A 17,612-nucleotide genomic window follows, 5' to 3' on the forward strand; every position below is an offset into this window, starting at 1 on the left:
TGATGACCAATTTACACCTTTTACCAAAGAGCACCTTCTATCTACCAAAATATACTATAGTGTACCTTAGTAGCGCTTCCCTTCCTCCTCTTTCTACTGAATGCTATTGAGTGTTGTTGTGGAATCTTCTAATCAAGTGAGAGAGACTTTGTCATTTCTTCAAACAATCATCTTTATTCAATATCGATTAATTATTGCAATAATGAAGCTGGTCAAACCAACACCCTTGAGTGTTGTGCCGAGAGTCTAACCTTTACCGAAATGCAGAGTTCTTTATAAAGCTGACAGTAGCAATGCTTAGTCATGGCTGTTCCAGCCCTCCCATGCAGACCAAGGGGCATCATAATGCACTCTGGGTTCATCCGGTCGTTATCTGCACGGGGTTGTTGTCTTAACCCCACCCTAGCTTAGTTTCCTAGATGCCAGGATGATTTAGAGACAATGAGGGATTGTTCTACTCCTAAGCTATCTCTAGTAAAACACATTCTTGTCTATGTAATGCAGTCTTTAACTCATTTGTCAGCTCAAGCCATCTCTAGTGACCATATGCCCAGATTAGCTGCATGGAACGAGAGTGGAGACCATAAAAACACAGCATTAGCAGGACAGAAATGTCTTACTATTAGTTAAATATGAATTGTTAACCATGAATATTAAAAAATCAGGTAATACGTAATAATTCTCTCAACAGTGTAAAAGACTGTTCTTCAGCACATTGGATGCAGTCATGAAATGTCCAAAAGATTCAGTGACCGCAACAGCCAATTGGTGGAGGCCCTGTGTGCCCTTGACCCAGGGAGCCATGACTTTCTAGATGTGAAAAATGTAAACCACTGTAGGAGCTAAAAGAAACAGATTTGGTCGAAGCTGAGCTTAGTGTTGTTCGCCAGTTTTTGCAGACTGAAATCGCCCGCTCTGGCTCCAATGAGGACAAATGGACCCCACTTGATATCCTGCAACGATTCTCTGGGCCTCTCTCCGCTATGCCGATCACGCTTACCGCATTGAAACATGGATTGACTTTTGGGTGTCCACAGCTACATGCAAAAACTCATTTTCCACTTTGACAAACGCGTTCAGTCAGCACAGAAGAAGCATGCTACTGAGGAAAGCTAAACTAATTCAAATGGCATTTGAGGGGGATCTTACAAGAAGATTTAGCGGAGAATGGAATGATCGATTACTCAGGAAGTTCCACAGAGCATCAAAGAAGCTGCAACTCTTTTGAAAAGGTAAGATTGAAACAATATTTTAGTTAACCTATTGTGTGGCGTGTAGTGTCCCCAAATACACGCCACACAATAGGTTAACAAATGTGACATCAATTTTCTCACTGCCCACATGGAATTAGAGGTTTGCATGGCTGATGCCACACATGGGGTCGATATTCAAAAAATTCATGACACCTGCTGAACTGAAAACATTGTACAAACAAACTGTGCGTTTTAATTATATAATTTTGAATGAAACAGTAACAATTTTGGAAAAGAAAGAAAAAAAAAGAAAGGCTCTCGGTGTCACATCATGGTTGTTAACTGCTTGGTCACACACATCAGTACAAAGCAGCCGTTGTGCTTATTCATGAGTCTCCCATTACATAGTCTTACAGTTAGTAACAATTGACATAATCAAGGTCAGAAAATGTGTGGAAGTGCACAATTTCAGCTTTGAACAGTTGCATGTGAACAAAAGGAACAGCAAGTAAACAGTACTGCAAAAGTCATTTGATGCCGATTTGCTTACAGAGACATTGATTGCTGAGTTCACCTTGTACAAAACTACAAGTCCCATGTAATGTTATTGGTTTATATTGCATCATAGGTGTTTGTCTGAGCAAACAGGCACAGCTGTGGCTACCAAAAACACTGAAACAAATATATATAAATGCTTTGTTCAATTCATAATGTAGTTAGTGCACAGAATTCTCTCATACAAAAATACAGGTCCCATGATGCCAGTTTGCATGAGGATTGGAAAAACAACAATCAGGTAACATGGCAGTGAAACACCGGTAAATTAATGAGTACCAGAGTTTGGAGTTGGTTTCTAAGAGCTTACTGTATCAGACATTAAAGGTAATCTATGGTTTACAATAACATGAATGAACAGACAACACTTGGACAAGGATACATTTCCCATGTCACCCTGCGTGCGCCCGAGTGACACGTAAATGGTGCGTTCAAGACAACTCGGAAACTCCAACATTTTCGACTTGGAAATTCGTCGTAGAAAGAGGAGGCCCAAGTTCTCGACCTGGTAGTTAATTTCACTCACCTGATGTCCCAGGTCTGAATCAGTCCCTGATTAGAAGGACAGGATTAACACCAGAAGTGTTTTGGCCTTCGATGGCCAACATTGAACAGCCCTGCTCTACGCAAATAATGTATGTTCATTTTAAAATCGGAGTTTCCGACTTGTCATAAGTGCACCATAAAGGCATGGCCAGGAAGGTAAAGCATGAACAGTTTAAACACTACATTACATTTGGTCCTCTACAGTGGGGATGTTAAGTGGTACTTCAGTGGTTTCCTCCATTCTTTCCTTCCATCGATCCATCCCTTGCTTTTTCTATCAGTCCATATCTTGATCACCCACGCTCTGGCGAAGGTATTCCTCATAGAGCTTCTTCTACAGGAAGGGAGAGATACGCTGTTAGTGGACAAGCGCACACACACACCACTGCACACACACACACACACACACACACTACCTTCTTGGTCTTCACCACCTCCTGCACATAATCCAGCTTTTCCTGTAGCTGCCTCTTCTGTCGGCCAGAGAGAGTGGGCCGAGTTCTGCAGAAAGAGAGATGCTTTAGGCATAATTCATTGATAACTGGTGGCACTTGAAGTTGAACAAGATCCCGCAGAGAGTGTGAGCGAGAGAGTGAGTGTGCTCAGCTCTTACCTGAAGGAGAAGCGAGCAAGAATGAGGAGTATGAAGGCGAGGAAGATGAGTCCGCCACAACTGTACAGCTGGTACTCCACAGACATGGAGTCAAACGCTCTCACTACAGGAGCCTGTTGGACAAAGGGCAAAGAGTCACACAAACACTTCCCCAACTCCGTCTCACACACACAACCATGGTCAGATTAACATCCACCCCTTCACTCTCTCTCTCTTACAAATACACTAACCAGGTATAGAGAGAGGGCCTCGATGCCGRCATGCCCCAGGGACATCTCTAGCAGCTCTCTGGAGAGGCTGCCCAGCACCAGGGCTGCCATCAGCATGAAGGGCACACTGAAGCCCAGAAGAGCCAACACACAGCCCTTACAGCGCGCCCGCCGGTTATCTACACTGGTCTGCCTGAGGGACAGAGAGAGAGGAGGTTATTGTTGTGTTGGAAAGGAGAGAAGATCAGTGATGTGTGCTCGTGTCATCTACAATATCCTCAGTCAAACTGTTTTTTCGGCAAGTTGAGAATGAGTGTAGAACACACAAAGTATGCAGGCGTGTGCTACCTGTCGTGGCTGAGTGTATCTGCAATGGCCTTAGTGATGAGCTCACAGTCCTTCTCTAGTGAGTTGAGTGTGTTCTGGACCGTCTGGTTAATGGTCTTCTCGATGGTGCGACATGCTTCCTCAATCTGGTTCACACAGCGACTGGGCTGGGGTGGGGACAAGCAGGTGGAAGTGAAATTCAAAACATAKGTACATAGTATACATACATTTGATTTATTTAGCTAGGATAGTCCAAGATTGCCCAGGTTGGCACATCCAGTGACTTTCAGGTGCAGTGTACAAAAAGGTGGGTGCAGTAGCTACCTTGTTGGGGTTGGGGACATAGATGGTAGGCATGTCAAAGCCACACTTGTTGAGTCCCGGCCGCTTGCACAGCTCCTGGACTATCTGCATCATCACCCTCTGAAACAGCCATTCACATGACAGGGAGATTAGTTGATGCCATAAACTAATCAGAAAATTCAAGCAGCGAAATGTTCTACTTTTAAACTCGTACAAAACAGAGATGCTTGTTCTAGGTCCCAAGAAACATAGAGATCTTCTGTTGAATCTGACAATTAATCTTGATGGTTGTACAGTCGTCTCAAATAAAACTGAAGGACCTCGGTGTTACTCTGGACCCTATCTATCTTTTGACGAACATATCAAGACTGTTTCACCCTCGACAACCACTGTGATTATTATTATTTGACCATACTGGTCATCTATGAACATCTTGGCCATGTTCTGTTATAATCTCCACCCGGCACAGCCAGAAGAGGATTGGCCACCCCTCATAGCCTTGTTCCTCTCTAGGTTTCTTCCTAGGTTCTGGCCTTTCTAGGGAGTTTTTCCTAGCAACCGTGCTTCTACACTATTGCTTGCTGTTTGGGGTTTTAGGCTGGGTTTCTGTACAGCACTTTGAGATATCAGCTGATGTAAGAAGGGCTATATAAATGAATTTGATTTGATTCGTTTCAAGGACAGCTTTTTTCCAACTACGTGACATTGCAAAAATCAGAAACTTTGTCCAAAAATGACGCAGAAAAATGTATCCATGCTTTTGTCACGTCTACTGCAATGCTCTACTTTCCGGCTACTCGGATAAAGCACTAAATACACTTCAGTTGGTGCTAAACACGGCTGCTAGAGTTTTGACTAGAACCCCAAAATTTGATCATATTACTCCAGTGCTAGTCTCTCTACAGTGGCTTCCTGTTAAGGCAAGGGCTGATTTCAAGGTTTTACTGCTAACCTACAAAGCATTACATGGGCTTGCTCCTACCTACCTTTCCGATTTGGTCCTGCCGTACATACCTACACGTACGCTACGGTCACAAGACGCAGGCCTCCTTACTGTCCCTAGAATTTCTAAGCAAACAGCTGGAGGCAGGGCTTTCTCCTATAAAGCTCKATTTTTATGGAATGGTCTGCCTATCCATGTGAGAGACGCAGACTCTGTCTCAACCTTTAAGTCTTTATTGAAGACTCATCTCTTCAGTAGGTCCTATGATTGAGTGTAGTCTCTGCTTGCCGTCTCTGCTTGGCCAGTTCCCCTCTCTCCATTGGGATTCTCTGCCTCTAACCCTATTACAGGCGTTGAGTCACTGGCTTACTGGTGCTCTTCCATGCCGTCCCTAGGAGGGGTGCGGCACTTGAGTGGGTTGAGTCACTGACGTGATCTTCCTGTCCCGGTTGGCGCCCCCCCTTGGGTTGTGCTGTGGCGGAGATCTTTGTGGGCTATACTCGGCCTTGTCTCAGGATGGTAAGTTGGTGGTTGAAGATATCCGTCTGGTGGTGTGGGGGCTGTGCTTTGGCAAAGTGGGTGGGGTTATATCCTGCCTGTTTGGCCCTGTCCGGGGGTATTGTCGGACGGGACCACAGTGTCTCCTGACCCCTCCTGTCTCAGCCTCCAGTATTTATGCTGCAGTAGTTTGTGTGTCGGGGGGCTAGGGTCAGTCTGTTATATCTGGAGTACTTCCCCTGTCTTATCCGGTGTCCTGTGTGAATTTAAGTATGCGCTCTCTAATTCTCTCTCTCTCGGAGGACCTGAGCCCTAGGACCATGCCTCAGGACTACCTGGCCTGATGACTCCTTACTGTCCCCAGTCCACCTGGCCGTGCTGCTGCTCCAGTTTCAACTGTTCTGCCTGCGACTATGGAACCCTGACCTGCTCACCGGACGGGCTACCCGTCCCAGACCTGCTGTTTTCAACTCTCTAGAGACAGCAYGAGCGGTAGAGATACTCTGAATGATCGGCTATGAAAAGCCAACTGACATTTACTTGATTGATTTGATTATAAAACTAAAACTGGCTAACTTCGTCCCAGCCAACTGTCAACCTTGTTCATATTGTAGATATGTATAAAGTGTGTGTAATAGGGAATTTCCAGGTGTAATAGACACAAAAGCGGTTGTTGATAAAGTTTTAAAAAAATCTCTGGTTTAGTACAATTTGCAAGAGGGAGAAACCTCCAGCACAGAAGCAGAGAAAACCAGTGTGTCCTTTGAACTGGCACCATTAGACTGGCGCCAATACTATCAGCAGATAGGTTATGGACAGTTATCCTTCACGTCTGGCCTCCAAGTCTAGTGACCAAAAAACCTTGCACGAACAGAATCATGTGCATTACAGAAAAGGAAAAGCACAATGCATTGCATTAAGCACTAAACTGAACATGAATTTTATTAATCTTAAAATTTCCCACTAGAGTGTGTGTGTGTGTGTACCTGTCTGTCCGACTCTCCCCCGGCCTCGTCCGCCTTGCTGAGGTAGAAGCGCAGACGGTCACCGTGCTTCTCGTTGAGCTTCTCCACGATGTTGAGGGTGCGTTTGCACAGCGCCTGGCCCATGGGGTCAAAGAACACCAGGATGAGGTCACACAGCTCGCCTGGGAGGGGACAGAGACGAGCCTGTTATGTTCTGTTCAATTAGCCAGATAAATAAACAAATGCAGAAACATGAAATACTGTAGCCGTCTTTACACGCAGATGGTGTGTGTGTGTGTCATGATGAAACACCGAGATGAATAAGAAAACAGTACATTTACAGAATCACACACCCTACACCACACACACAGCGCCATATTGTGGTGACCTACCCAGCCACATGATGGCCTGGTCCACATCGAAGGGGTACTTCATGTCCCCGTCCACCAGGCCAGGAGAGTCCACAAACGTCACCAGGCTGAAACGCTTTTGCCGCGACGTGCAGATCTCAGTACCCAGGTACTCAGACACACCTACAGGCAGAGAGAGAGAAAGAAAAATTCGAAAGTGAGACCTTTACTTGAATGGTATTTTCAAACATTTCACTCAGTGCTGACTAATGTTTAGAATGGGTTGTCAGTCATGCCGTCATCCCCATTGCATTTCTATCACATCATATACAGTGGCAAGAAAAAGTATATGAACACCATGGAATTACCTGGACTAAATTTGTCATAAAATTTGATCTGATCTTCATCTAAGTCACAACAATAGACAAAGACAGTCTGCTTAAACTAATAACACGTTTTCATGTCTTTATTGAACACACCGTGTAAACATTCACAGTGCAGGGTGGGGAAAGTATGTGAACCTTTGGATTTAATAACTGGTTGACCCTCCTTTGGCAGCAATAACCTCAACCAAACATTTTCTGTAGTTGCGGATCAGACCTGCACAACGGTCAAAAGGAATTTCGGACCATTCCGCTTTACAAAACTGTTTCAGTTCAGCAATTTTCTTGGGATGTCTGGTGTGAACCGCTCTCTTGAGGTCATGCCACAGCATCTCAAATCGGGTTGAGGTCAGGACTGACTTGGCCACTCCAGAAGGCGTATTTTCTTCAGTTGAAGCCATTCTGTTGTTGATTTACTTCTGTGTTTTGGGTCGTTGTCCTGTTGCATCACCCAACTTCTGTTGAGCTTCAATTGGCGGACAGATAGCCTTACATTCTCCTATAAAATGTCTTGATAAACTTGGGAATTAATTTCTCTGTCGATGATAGCAAGCCGTCCAGGCCCTGAGGCAGCAAAGCAGCTCCAAACCATGATGCTACCTCCACKATACTTTACAGTTAGGATGAGGTTTTGATGTTGGTGTGCTGTGCCTTTTTTCTCCACACATAGTGTTGTGTGTTCCTTCCAAACAACTCAACTGTAGTTTCATCTGTCCATAGAATGTTTTGCCAGGAGCGCTGTGGAACATCCAGATGCTCTTTTGCGAATTTCAGACGTGCAGCAATGTGTGTTTTGGACAGCAGTGGCTTCTTCCGTGGTGTCCTCCCATGAACACCATTCTTGTTTTACGTTTTGTAGACTCGTCAACAGAGATGTTAGCATCTTCCAGAGATCTGTAAGTCTTTAGCTGACACTCTACGATTCTTCTTCTTAACCTTATTGAGCATTCTGCGCTGTGCTCTTGGAGTCTTCTTTGCAGGATGGCCACTCCTTGGGAGAGTAGCAACAGTGCTGAACTTTCTCCATTTATAGACTATTAGTCTTACTGTGGACTGATGAACATCAAGGCTTTTAGATATACTTTTGTAACCCTTTCCAGCTTTATGCAAGTCAACAATTCTTAATCTTGGGTCTTCTGAGATCCCTTTTGTTCGAGGCATGGTTCACATCAGGCAATGCTTCTTGTGAATAGCAAACAAAAATTTGTGTTTTTTTATAGAACAAGGCAGCTCTAACCAACATCTCCAATCTCGTCTCAATGATTGTACTCCAGGTTAACTGACTCCAATTAGCTTTTGGAGAAGTCATTAGCCTAGGGGTTCACATACTTTTTCCAAAGTACACTGTGAATGTTTAAATGATGTATTCAATATAGACAAGAAAAATACAATAATTTGTGTTATTAGTTTAAGCAGACTGTTTGTCTGTTGTTGTGACTTAGATGAAGATCAGATCAAATTGTATTACCAATTAATGCAGAAATCCAGATAATTCCAAAGGGTTCACATACTTTTTCTTGCCACTGTATTACAGGGGAGGGAGGCGTTTCCTGAGTCCTACTTTGACGCTGACGAATGAGATTGAATCAACTCTGAAATCTCACCTTTGAGCTCGTGTAGAGGTTTGAAGTGTGGGTAAAGGTGCAGCGTGGCATTTCCCTAAAATACACCAAGAAACCAAACAAAGTTGCACATTCTGCGAGAAAAACACATCCACCATACACTGTGTGAACACTTACTCAGTAAAAAAGGTAAAAGCCCTCAAAGTACCTCAACGAAAGTGCATGAATTGAGGAGCAAACTGAAGTTGAAGAGGAAATTCACTCAGAACTGTACCAGCTGTACTCACTGTGAGAGACTCTCTCTTGCGCCCACTTGTGACAAAGCTGAAGCCTTGCGTCTCAATGGCCACTCCTGTACGCTGGATGTGTTCCTCCACATACCTGAAACAGAAAGTTACAGCAGACATCATTTTAACAAGCACTCTCTCTGGTATTCACGTTATACTAGGTGTATGTCCACACACACATTAACAAATGGACCACGGGACATAATTACAATGACTTTGAAGCAAAAGGAAGCATAGGGGACAGTAGCATCAGTGTAGGGAAAAGTCCCAGTCTCTGATGGAATACTTTTCAAAGTGCATCCTTCTCTCCACTCTTTCTGTGGTTGTCAATGGTAACCTTGATCTGATTGAACATTACCAGTTGATGAAGGAGCTCTTGCCGGCAGAGTGGTTGCCCATCAACATGACCGTGATCTTTTTCCTGGGTGCCAGCAGAGTCACGCCAACGGACTGGGCCACTGCTACCAGCCCTAGAATGGAGACATGGAAGGATGTGATCAGGGTCGTATAATGCCGATTGATCAACTGTTAGTTTACTAGTATTAGCCACTAAGCTATAGCTAGCTAACTAATCTAGCTACCACTAACTATTGCTAATAACTCCTACTGGTAGTTACGTTAAAGCCTTAACTGAAATATTAACAGTGTCCTCCCCGCCACAGTTTCAGTAAAATACAACCACTTCAAATCCATAGACTACGCTATGGATGCAAGGGTTCTGGTGGGGTTCGACTGTTGAACTAAGCTCAGGCATTTATACGTTATATTCTTCATGAATCAATGGGTAGCTACATACCATTCATTTATAAGCAAGGTGTGTCCCCCCCCCCAAAAAATGACCAATGACCAATGGGTAAAATAATTTGTTAATTCTGTAGATAATCCTCTAAGATCAATGATCCAAACCTAATTTCTCTATCATAATCCGTTCAAAAGTGTAGGGCAGCCCCCAAAGTGACTCTTATCAACTGTGCACAAGAATTTCCTCTGTGTTGTCTTAGGAACTCAGTATTGTCTGTGTTGGTCTTGCCAACCCCCATTCTCATACCTCTGAGAAGCAAATGTAACACCATCTAGCTCTGATATAGATATATATATATATATATATATATATACACACAAAAGTATGTGGACACCTCTTGGCAGTAGAATGACCTTACTGAAGAGCTCAGTGACTTTCAACATGGCATCCTATCCAACAAGTCAGTTCATTAAATTTCTGCCCTGCTAGAACTGCCTCGGTCAACTGTAAGTGACGTTATTGTGYAGTGGAAACATCTAGGAGCAACAACGGCTCAGCCGCAAAGTGGTAGGCCACACAAGCTCACAGAACGGGCCGCAGAGTGCTGAAGTGCGTAGCGAGTAAAAAGTGTCTGTCCTCGGTTGCAACACTCACTACAGAGATCTAAACTGCCTCTGGAAGCAAAGTCAGCACAATAACTGTTCGTCGGGAGCTTCATGAAATGGGTTTCCGTGGCCGAGCAGCCGTACGTACACAAGTCTAAGATCACCATACGCAATGCCAAGAGACAGCTGGAGTGGTGTAAAGCTCACCGTCATCGGAGCAGTGGAAAAGCGTTCTCTGGAGTGATGAATAACGGTTCACCATCTGGCAGTCCGAAGGACAAATCTGGGTTTGGCGGATGCCAGGATAATGCTACCTGCCTGAATGCATAGTACCAACTGTAAAGTTTGGTGGAGGAATGGTTTGGGGCTGATTTTCATGGTTCAGGCTAGGCCCCTTAGTTCCAGTGAAGGGAAATATTAATCTTGAATAGGAAGGTCGACCGCAAGCCAGGCCTAATCGCCCAACATCACTAATGCTCGTGGCTGAATGGAAGCAAGCCCCCGCAAAACATTGTTCAATCATCTAGTGGAAAGCCCTCCCAGAAGAGTGTAGGCTGTTATAGCGACAAAAGGTGGGGACAAAACTCCATATTAATGATTCAAATAATGCCTTGTAATTCTTGTTAATGCCTTGTAACTTAAGCTTTATGCCTTGTATGTGAATCCATTAATTTTACAAAGTAATTAAATACACTTGTATTTAGAATTCTATTCTTCATTGCCCATTACTGTTACTCAAGTCTCCATGCATATTCCTATTTATACTATGGAGCCAGATAAAGATAATTAATTTAATGGGATAATTGCTTAGTCTTATTACTTGTCGCATGTGAGGTATATAAACTCAGCAAAAAAGAAACGTCCTCTCACTGTCAACTGCGTTAATTTAAAGAAAACTTAACATGTGTAAATATTTGTATGAACATAACAAGATTAAACAACAGACATAAACTGAACAAGTTCCACAGACATGTGACTAACAGAAATGGAATAATGTGTCCCTGATTAAAGGGGGAGGGGGTGGCAAAATAAAAAGTAACAGTCAGTATCTGGTCTGGCCACCAGCTGCATTAAGTACTGCAGTGCGTCTCCTCCTCACGGACTGCACCAGATTTGCCAGTTCTTGCTGTGAGCTGTTACTCCACTCTTCCACCAAGGCAACTGCAAGTTCCCGGACATTTCTGGGGGGAATGGCCCTAGCCCTCACATCTAACAGGTCCCAGACGTGCTCAATGGGATTGAGATCCGGGCTCTTCACTGGCCATGGCAGAACACTGACATTCCTGTCTTGCAGGAAATCAGCCATACTGCTCATTCTGTGCATGGTGACATTGTCATGCTGGAGGGTCATATCAGGATGAGCCTGCAAGAAGGGTACCACATGAGGGAGGAGGATGTCTACCCTGTAATGCACAGCGTTGAGATTGCGTGCAATGACAACAAGCTCAGTCCAATGATGCTGTGACACACCGCTCCAGACCATGAAGGACCCTCCACCTCCAAATCGATCCCGCTCCAGAGTACAGACGATAAACGCAAATCCGACCATCACCCCTGGTGAGACAAAACTGCGACTCGTCAGTGAAGAGCACTTTTTGCCAGTCCTGTCTGGTCCAGCGACGGTATGTTTGTGCCCATAGGCGACATTGTTTCCAGTGATGTCTGGTGAGGACCTGCCTTACAACAGGCCTACAAGCCCTCAGTCCAGCCTCTCTCAGCCTATTGCGGACAGACTGAGCACCGATGGAGGAATTGTGGGTTTCTGGTTTAACTCGGGCAGTTGTTGTTGCCATCCTGTACCTGTCCCGCAGGTGTGATGTTCGGATGTACCGATTCTGTGCAGGTGTTGTTACACGTGGTCTGCCACTGTGAGGACGTCTAGCTGTCCATCCTGTCTCCCTGTAGCGCTGCCTTATGCGTCTCACAGTACAGAGATGGCAATTTATTGCCCTGGCCACATCTGCTGTCCTCATGCCTCCTTGCAGCATGCCTAAGGCACATTCACACAGATGAGCAGGGACCCTGGGCATATTTCTTTTGGTGTTTTTCAGTAGTCAGTAGAAAGGCCTCTTTAGTGTCCTAAGTTTTCATAACTGTGACCTTAATTGCCTACCGTCTGTAAGCTGTTAGTGTCTTAACGACCGTTCCACAGGTGCATGTTCCTTAATTGTTTATGGTTCATTGAACAAGCATGGGAAACAGTGTTTAAACCCTTTACAATAAAAATCTGTGAAGCTATTTTTACAAATTATCTTTGAAAGACAGGGTCCTGAAAAAGGGACGTTTCTTTTTTTGCTGAGTTTATAATATACTGCATATTCACATATTAAATATTACTGCCCACTACAAAAGTTACTGGAGTTTTTATCTCTGTAGGATGGCCAGAATTAGGGTGACTAAAACAATGGAGATCAGAGGGGGGAAAAAGCGGCAAAACATTTTTTTCGGGAAAATTGCATCATGTCAGCTATTCTGTGCCAGAATTAAGGCTGCTGACTACACTCACTTCTGTTATCATGAAGTGCTTTGAGAGACTAGTCAAGGATCATCTCTATATCATCTCTACCTTACCAGTCACCCTAGACCCACTCCAATTTGCTTACTGCCCCAATAGCTCCACAGACGATGCAATCGCCATCACACTGCTCTTTCCCACCTGGACAAGAGGAATACCTATGTAAGAATGCTGTTCATTGACTACAGCTCAGCATTCAACACCATAGTACCCTCCAAGCTCATCATTAAGATTGAAGCCCTGGGTCTGAACCTCCCCTGTGCAACTGGGTCCTGGACACAGGGGCCGCCCTCAGGTGGTGAAGGTAGGAAACACCTCCACTTCGCTGATACTCAACACTGGGGCCCCACCATGTTGCGTGCTCAGCCCCCTCTTGTACTCCCTGTTCACCCATGACTGCGTGGCCAATCACGCCTCCAACTCAAATCATCAAGTTTGCAGACGACACAACAGTAGTAGGTTTGATTACCAACAATGATGAGACGGCCTACAGGGAGGAGATGAGGGCTCTGGGAGTGTTGTGCCAGGAAAATAACCTCTCACTCAACGTCAACAAAACAAAGGAGATGATCGTGGACTTCAGGAAACAGCAGAGGGAGCACCCCCTATCCACATCGACGGGACDGCAGTGGAGAAGGTGGAAAGCTTTAAGTTCCTTGGCATGCACATCACTGACAAACTAAAATGGTCCACCCACACAAACAGTGTGGTGAAGGCGCAACAGTGCCTCTTCAACCTCTGGAGGCTGAAGAAATTTGGCTTGGCACCTAAAACGTTCACAATCTTTTACAGATGCACAATTGAGAGCATCCTGTCAGACTGTATCATCGCCTGGTACGGCAACTGCACCGCCCGCAAACGCAGAGCTCTCCAGAGGGTGGACGCATGACCGGGGGCAAACTACCTGCCCTCCAATACACCTACAGCACCCGATGTCACAGGAAGGCCAAAAAGATCATCAAGGACAACCACCTGAGCCACTGCCTGTTCTCCCCACTATCATCCAGAAGGCGAGGTCAGTACCGGTGCATCAAAGCTGGGATATATATATATATACACACACACACACACACACACAGAGACTTGAAATCACTGGCCACTTTAATAAATGGAACACTAGTCACTTCAATAATGTTTACATATCTTGCATTACTCATCTCATATGTATATACTGTATCTTAGTCTATGCCGCTCTGACATTGCTCGTCCATATATTTATATATCCTTAATTCCATTCCTTTACTTAGATTTGTGTGTATTAGGTATATGTTGTGAAATTGTTACATATATTGCTTGTTAGATACTACTGTACAGTCGGAGCTAGAAACACAAGCATTTTGCTACACCCGCAATAACATCTGTTAAACACGTGTATGTGACCAATAAAATGTGATTCATACAGGGGGTACCGGTATAGAGTCAATGTGCAGGGGCAACGGTTAGTCGAGGTAATATGTACATGTAGGTCGAGGTAAAGTGACTATGCATTAGGGATGCAACGGTACAGTGGGCCCACGGTTCGGTATGTATGAGGGTTTGTGGGCCACGGTACGGTTTCGGTATCTTTATATTTAAGAAAAGTGCGCTTGTATGACTCTCATACAGGGGACYAGTTTGCAAAACGTAGCTCTTCATCTCCCAATCCAGTACATAGTGAACCTTCACAGTACATAGTGAACCTTCACAGTGAGGTAGCTTAGAGTTACTCTGAAGGTCCAACTATCAGTGGAGAGCGCTAGATAGGGTGTCTGGTGTCAATTCATTTTCAATTTATCTCTGTGATGTTTCGTAGAGTTTGGGAATTACTTTGCTGCTGAAATGTGTGCGGGAGGGGACATTGTAACGCGGTTCAACTTTTTTCATCAAGTGACAAAACAAGTGGACTCTCCTTGCTCCAGCTCCACCTGCAAGAGATACGGCCGGGTGATGGCCACGTAAATGACACGTTAAAAGGGTTTCCACTCGAGTAGCCGACAGTGTCAAAGCAATGCTTGCAGACTGTATTTTGCTTGTTTACGGTCTTCTTACCCTCGTCATCGTATTGAACGCTGAATACAAAATGTTCCCACACAAAGGATTTGAAAGACGGCAGTGCTTCTTCAAATTTGCTTCTCTCTGTCTCGCTAGATCTCAACATTGTCACGTTGTAGCTGAGATAATATTTGTTTTTAGTTTCCCCATCTCTTCATGGGGCCCATTTAYGGAGGTTTCCTACCGAGAAGTCATTGCAAATCGTCCATTGGTTGTTTAAGGGGGAGGGGGTTGCGGTCACTGCGGGTGCCACATTGAGACATTGCTGTGGAGTAAAGTTTTTCAGCCCTCAGGAGACCCCTAACGGCCTGGTGCCCCAAGCAGTTGCCTGCCAAGCCTGTTCACAAGCTGCACGCCTGGTTCTGTGGATCTGAATGTACAACGTGCGTGTAGTCTGCAGCACAATAAGCATGTTTTGGAAATTATAGGAAAAAGACAGGCATATCGTAATTCCACGGTTCACGTGCGTATAGAACCGTAGGGGGCGTACCGGACGTTTCGACAACATACTGTGTACCGTTGCATCCCTACTATGCATGGATAATAAACAGAGTAGCAGCAGAGTAAAAATGTAGGTGGGACAATGCAAATAGTCCTGGTAGCCATTTGATTAGCTGTTCAGGAATCTGAGGACCCATGCCAATAGGCGTTGTCGTGCCATCTTCACAACCGTCTTGGTGTGTTTGGACCATGATAGTTTGTTGGTGATGTGGACACCAAGGAACTTGAAGCTCTCAACCTGCTCCACTACAGACCCGTCGATGAGAATGGGGGCGTGCTCGGTCCTCCTTTTCCTGTAGTCCACAATCATCTCCTTTGTCTTGATCAAGTTGAAGGAGAGGTTATTATCCTGGCACCACACCGCCAGGTCTCTGACCTCCTTCCTATAGGCTGTCTCATCGTTGTCGGTGATCAGGCCTACCACTGTTGTGTCGTTGGCAAACTTAATGATTGTGTTGGAGTCGTGCTTGGCAATGCAGTCATGGGTGAACAGGGAGTACAGGAGGGGGGCCGGTATAGTACGATTCAATCTTAGTCCTGTATTGATGCTTTGCTTGTTTGATGGTTCGACGGAGGGCAAGCGTGATTTCTTACAAACTTCCGGGTTAGAGTCCCGCTCCTTGAAAGCAGCAGCTCTACCCTTTAYCTCAATGCGGATGTTGCCTGTAATCCATGGCTTCTGGTTGGGGTATGTACGTACGGTCACTGTGGGGACGACGTCGTTGATGCACTTATTGATGAAGCCAGTGACTGATGTGGTGTACTCCTCAATGCCATCTGAAGAATCCCAGATTCTTCCTCTCTGCGCTAGCAATGCATTCCTGTAGCTAAGCATCTGCATCATCTGACCACTTCCTTATTGAGAGAGTCACTGTTACTTCCTGTTTTTGTTTGTAAGCAGGAGGATGGAGTTATGGTCAGATTTGCCAAATGGAGGGAGAACTTTGTACGCGTCTCTGTGTGTGGAGTAAAGGTGGTCTAGAGTTTTTTTCCCCCTCTGGTTGCACATAACACGCTGGTAGAAATTAGGTAAAACAGATAAGTTTCCCTGCATTAAAGTCCCCGGCCACTAGGAGCGCACGTTTTGGTTCATGTCAATGCAGAGCTATACAGAGCCCTCCACATTGTAAAACAATTTGAGAGGTGCACAGCGATGTGGTACGGAGCTCAATTTGACCTCTGCGTGCCTCTGGAGGCTATGCAATTACATCACACCATGCCTCCGACCACACTTTCTTATCAAGCATAAATTGTCTCTTATCCATAGGATATAGTGTATTTGCCATTTTAGGGAACTATCGCTTTAACAAAATGTGTGATGAACATGAATTAATATATTTGATGTGATTTAATTAATCAATTAAACGCATGTACTTTTAACATTCTGTGCCAGATAAAGTTCTATGGCTGAACCCAGATTGAAAAACAATGAATACAATAACATATTTGGGGGCCAGGGCTAAGCCAGGGTTTCCCAAACTCAGTCCTGGGATGACCACTAGTACTTCACAACTGATTCAAAAAAAATCTAGGCTTGATGAGGAGTTGGTTATTTGAATCAGCTGTGTAGTTCTAGGGCAAGAGCCTAAACGTGCACCCAAGCCCCAAGGGCCGAGTTTGGGGAAACCCTGTCTTAAGCCACCGCTTATGTTGCTTATGCCAGGAGCCAGCCCTGCTCAGAACTATGCTTTGTGAAGATAGACCCTTATAGTCCCAACGTCTGATTTGTCTTCGTAAAATGCATTTTATAACAAACATTTCAACACTATAAAACTGACAAGGTACAAATCTGTCCTTCTGCCCCTGAGCAAGGCAGTTAACCCACTGTTCCCCGGGCGCCGAAGACGTGGGTATCGATTAAGGCAGCCCCCCACACCTTTCTGATTCAGATGGGTTGGGTTAAATGGGTTACACATTTCAGTTGAAGGCATTCAGTTGTACAACTAACTAGGAATCCCCCTTTCCCTTTTAACGTAATGCTAGCTAGCTACTAGCTAACGCGTTAGTCAGAATCAATGAGTCATACCAAATATAGCTAGCTAAACATACAGGCTGAATGACATTCAGCAAATGTCTGCTGAAATTGGTTGATATCTTCATTAAATCTTCATTTGATGAGACATTAGCTAACTCACCACTGTCGGCATCGATGTACAATTGATGACAGTCTCGTAAAATGCGCTCATCGCAAGACACACTTCCAGACAACGAGTCGGCATTTGCCGCGACTCGGCTCTTGATTTTCCCAGACATTGCAAAACGTTAATCTAAACGTATCGATGAAAATAACAAACGTTGCTTCAAACTATAAAAGTATTAACTAGCTACTCATGAAATTTCAGATTGATCTAAAATGCCCCTCTTCTTACTCATTCTAAGTTTAAATCACCCCGGTCGGTTGAAAAGGAACGTCAGCGCCACGTAGTCAACTAGAATACGCAAAGCCTTTCGGGTAGTGTAGTTCCTGGTTCTCCCTTTTCTTTG

General features: G+C 44.7%; 1 protein-coding gene across 1 annotated transcript; it reads right to left on the reverse strand.

The window, feature by feature from the left end:
• Nucleotides 1-1,410: 1,410 nt before the first annotated feature.
• Nucleotides 1,411-17,572, reverse strand: LOC111982004 (uncharacterized). The gene is made up of 12 exons (XM_024013510.2): nucleotides 17,264-17,572; nucleotides 9,093-9,204; nucleotides 8,735-8,828; nucleotides 8,490-8,544; nucleotides 6,545-6,685; nucleotides 6,174-6,334; nucleotides 3,768-3,866; nucleotides 3,465-3,610; nucleotides 3,138-3,309; nucleotides 2,908-3,020; nucleotides 2,711-2,795; nucleotides 1,411-2,628 (listed from the first exon to the last, which is right to left on the reverse strand). The coding sequence occupies exons 1-12, from the start codon at nucleotides 17,379-17,381 to the stop codon at nucleotides 2,572-2,574; spliced, it is 1,353 nt and encodes a 450-aa protein (XP_023869278.1). The 5' UTR covers nucleotides 17,382-17,572; the 3' UTR covers nucleotides 1,411-2,571.
• Between the last annotated feature and the right edge of the window lie 40 nt (nucleotides 17,573-17,612).

The sequence above is a fragment of the Salvelinus sp. IW2-2015 genome, linkage group LG20 (assembly GCF_002910315.2).
Source record: "Salvelinus sp. IW2-2015 linkage group LG20, ASM291031v2, whole genome shotgun sequence".
NCBI lineage: Eukaryota > Metazoa > Chordata > Actinopteri > Salmoniformes > Salmonidae > Salvelinus > Salvelinus sp. IW2-2015.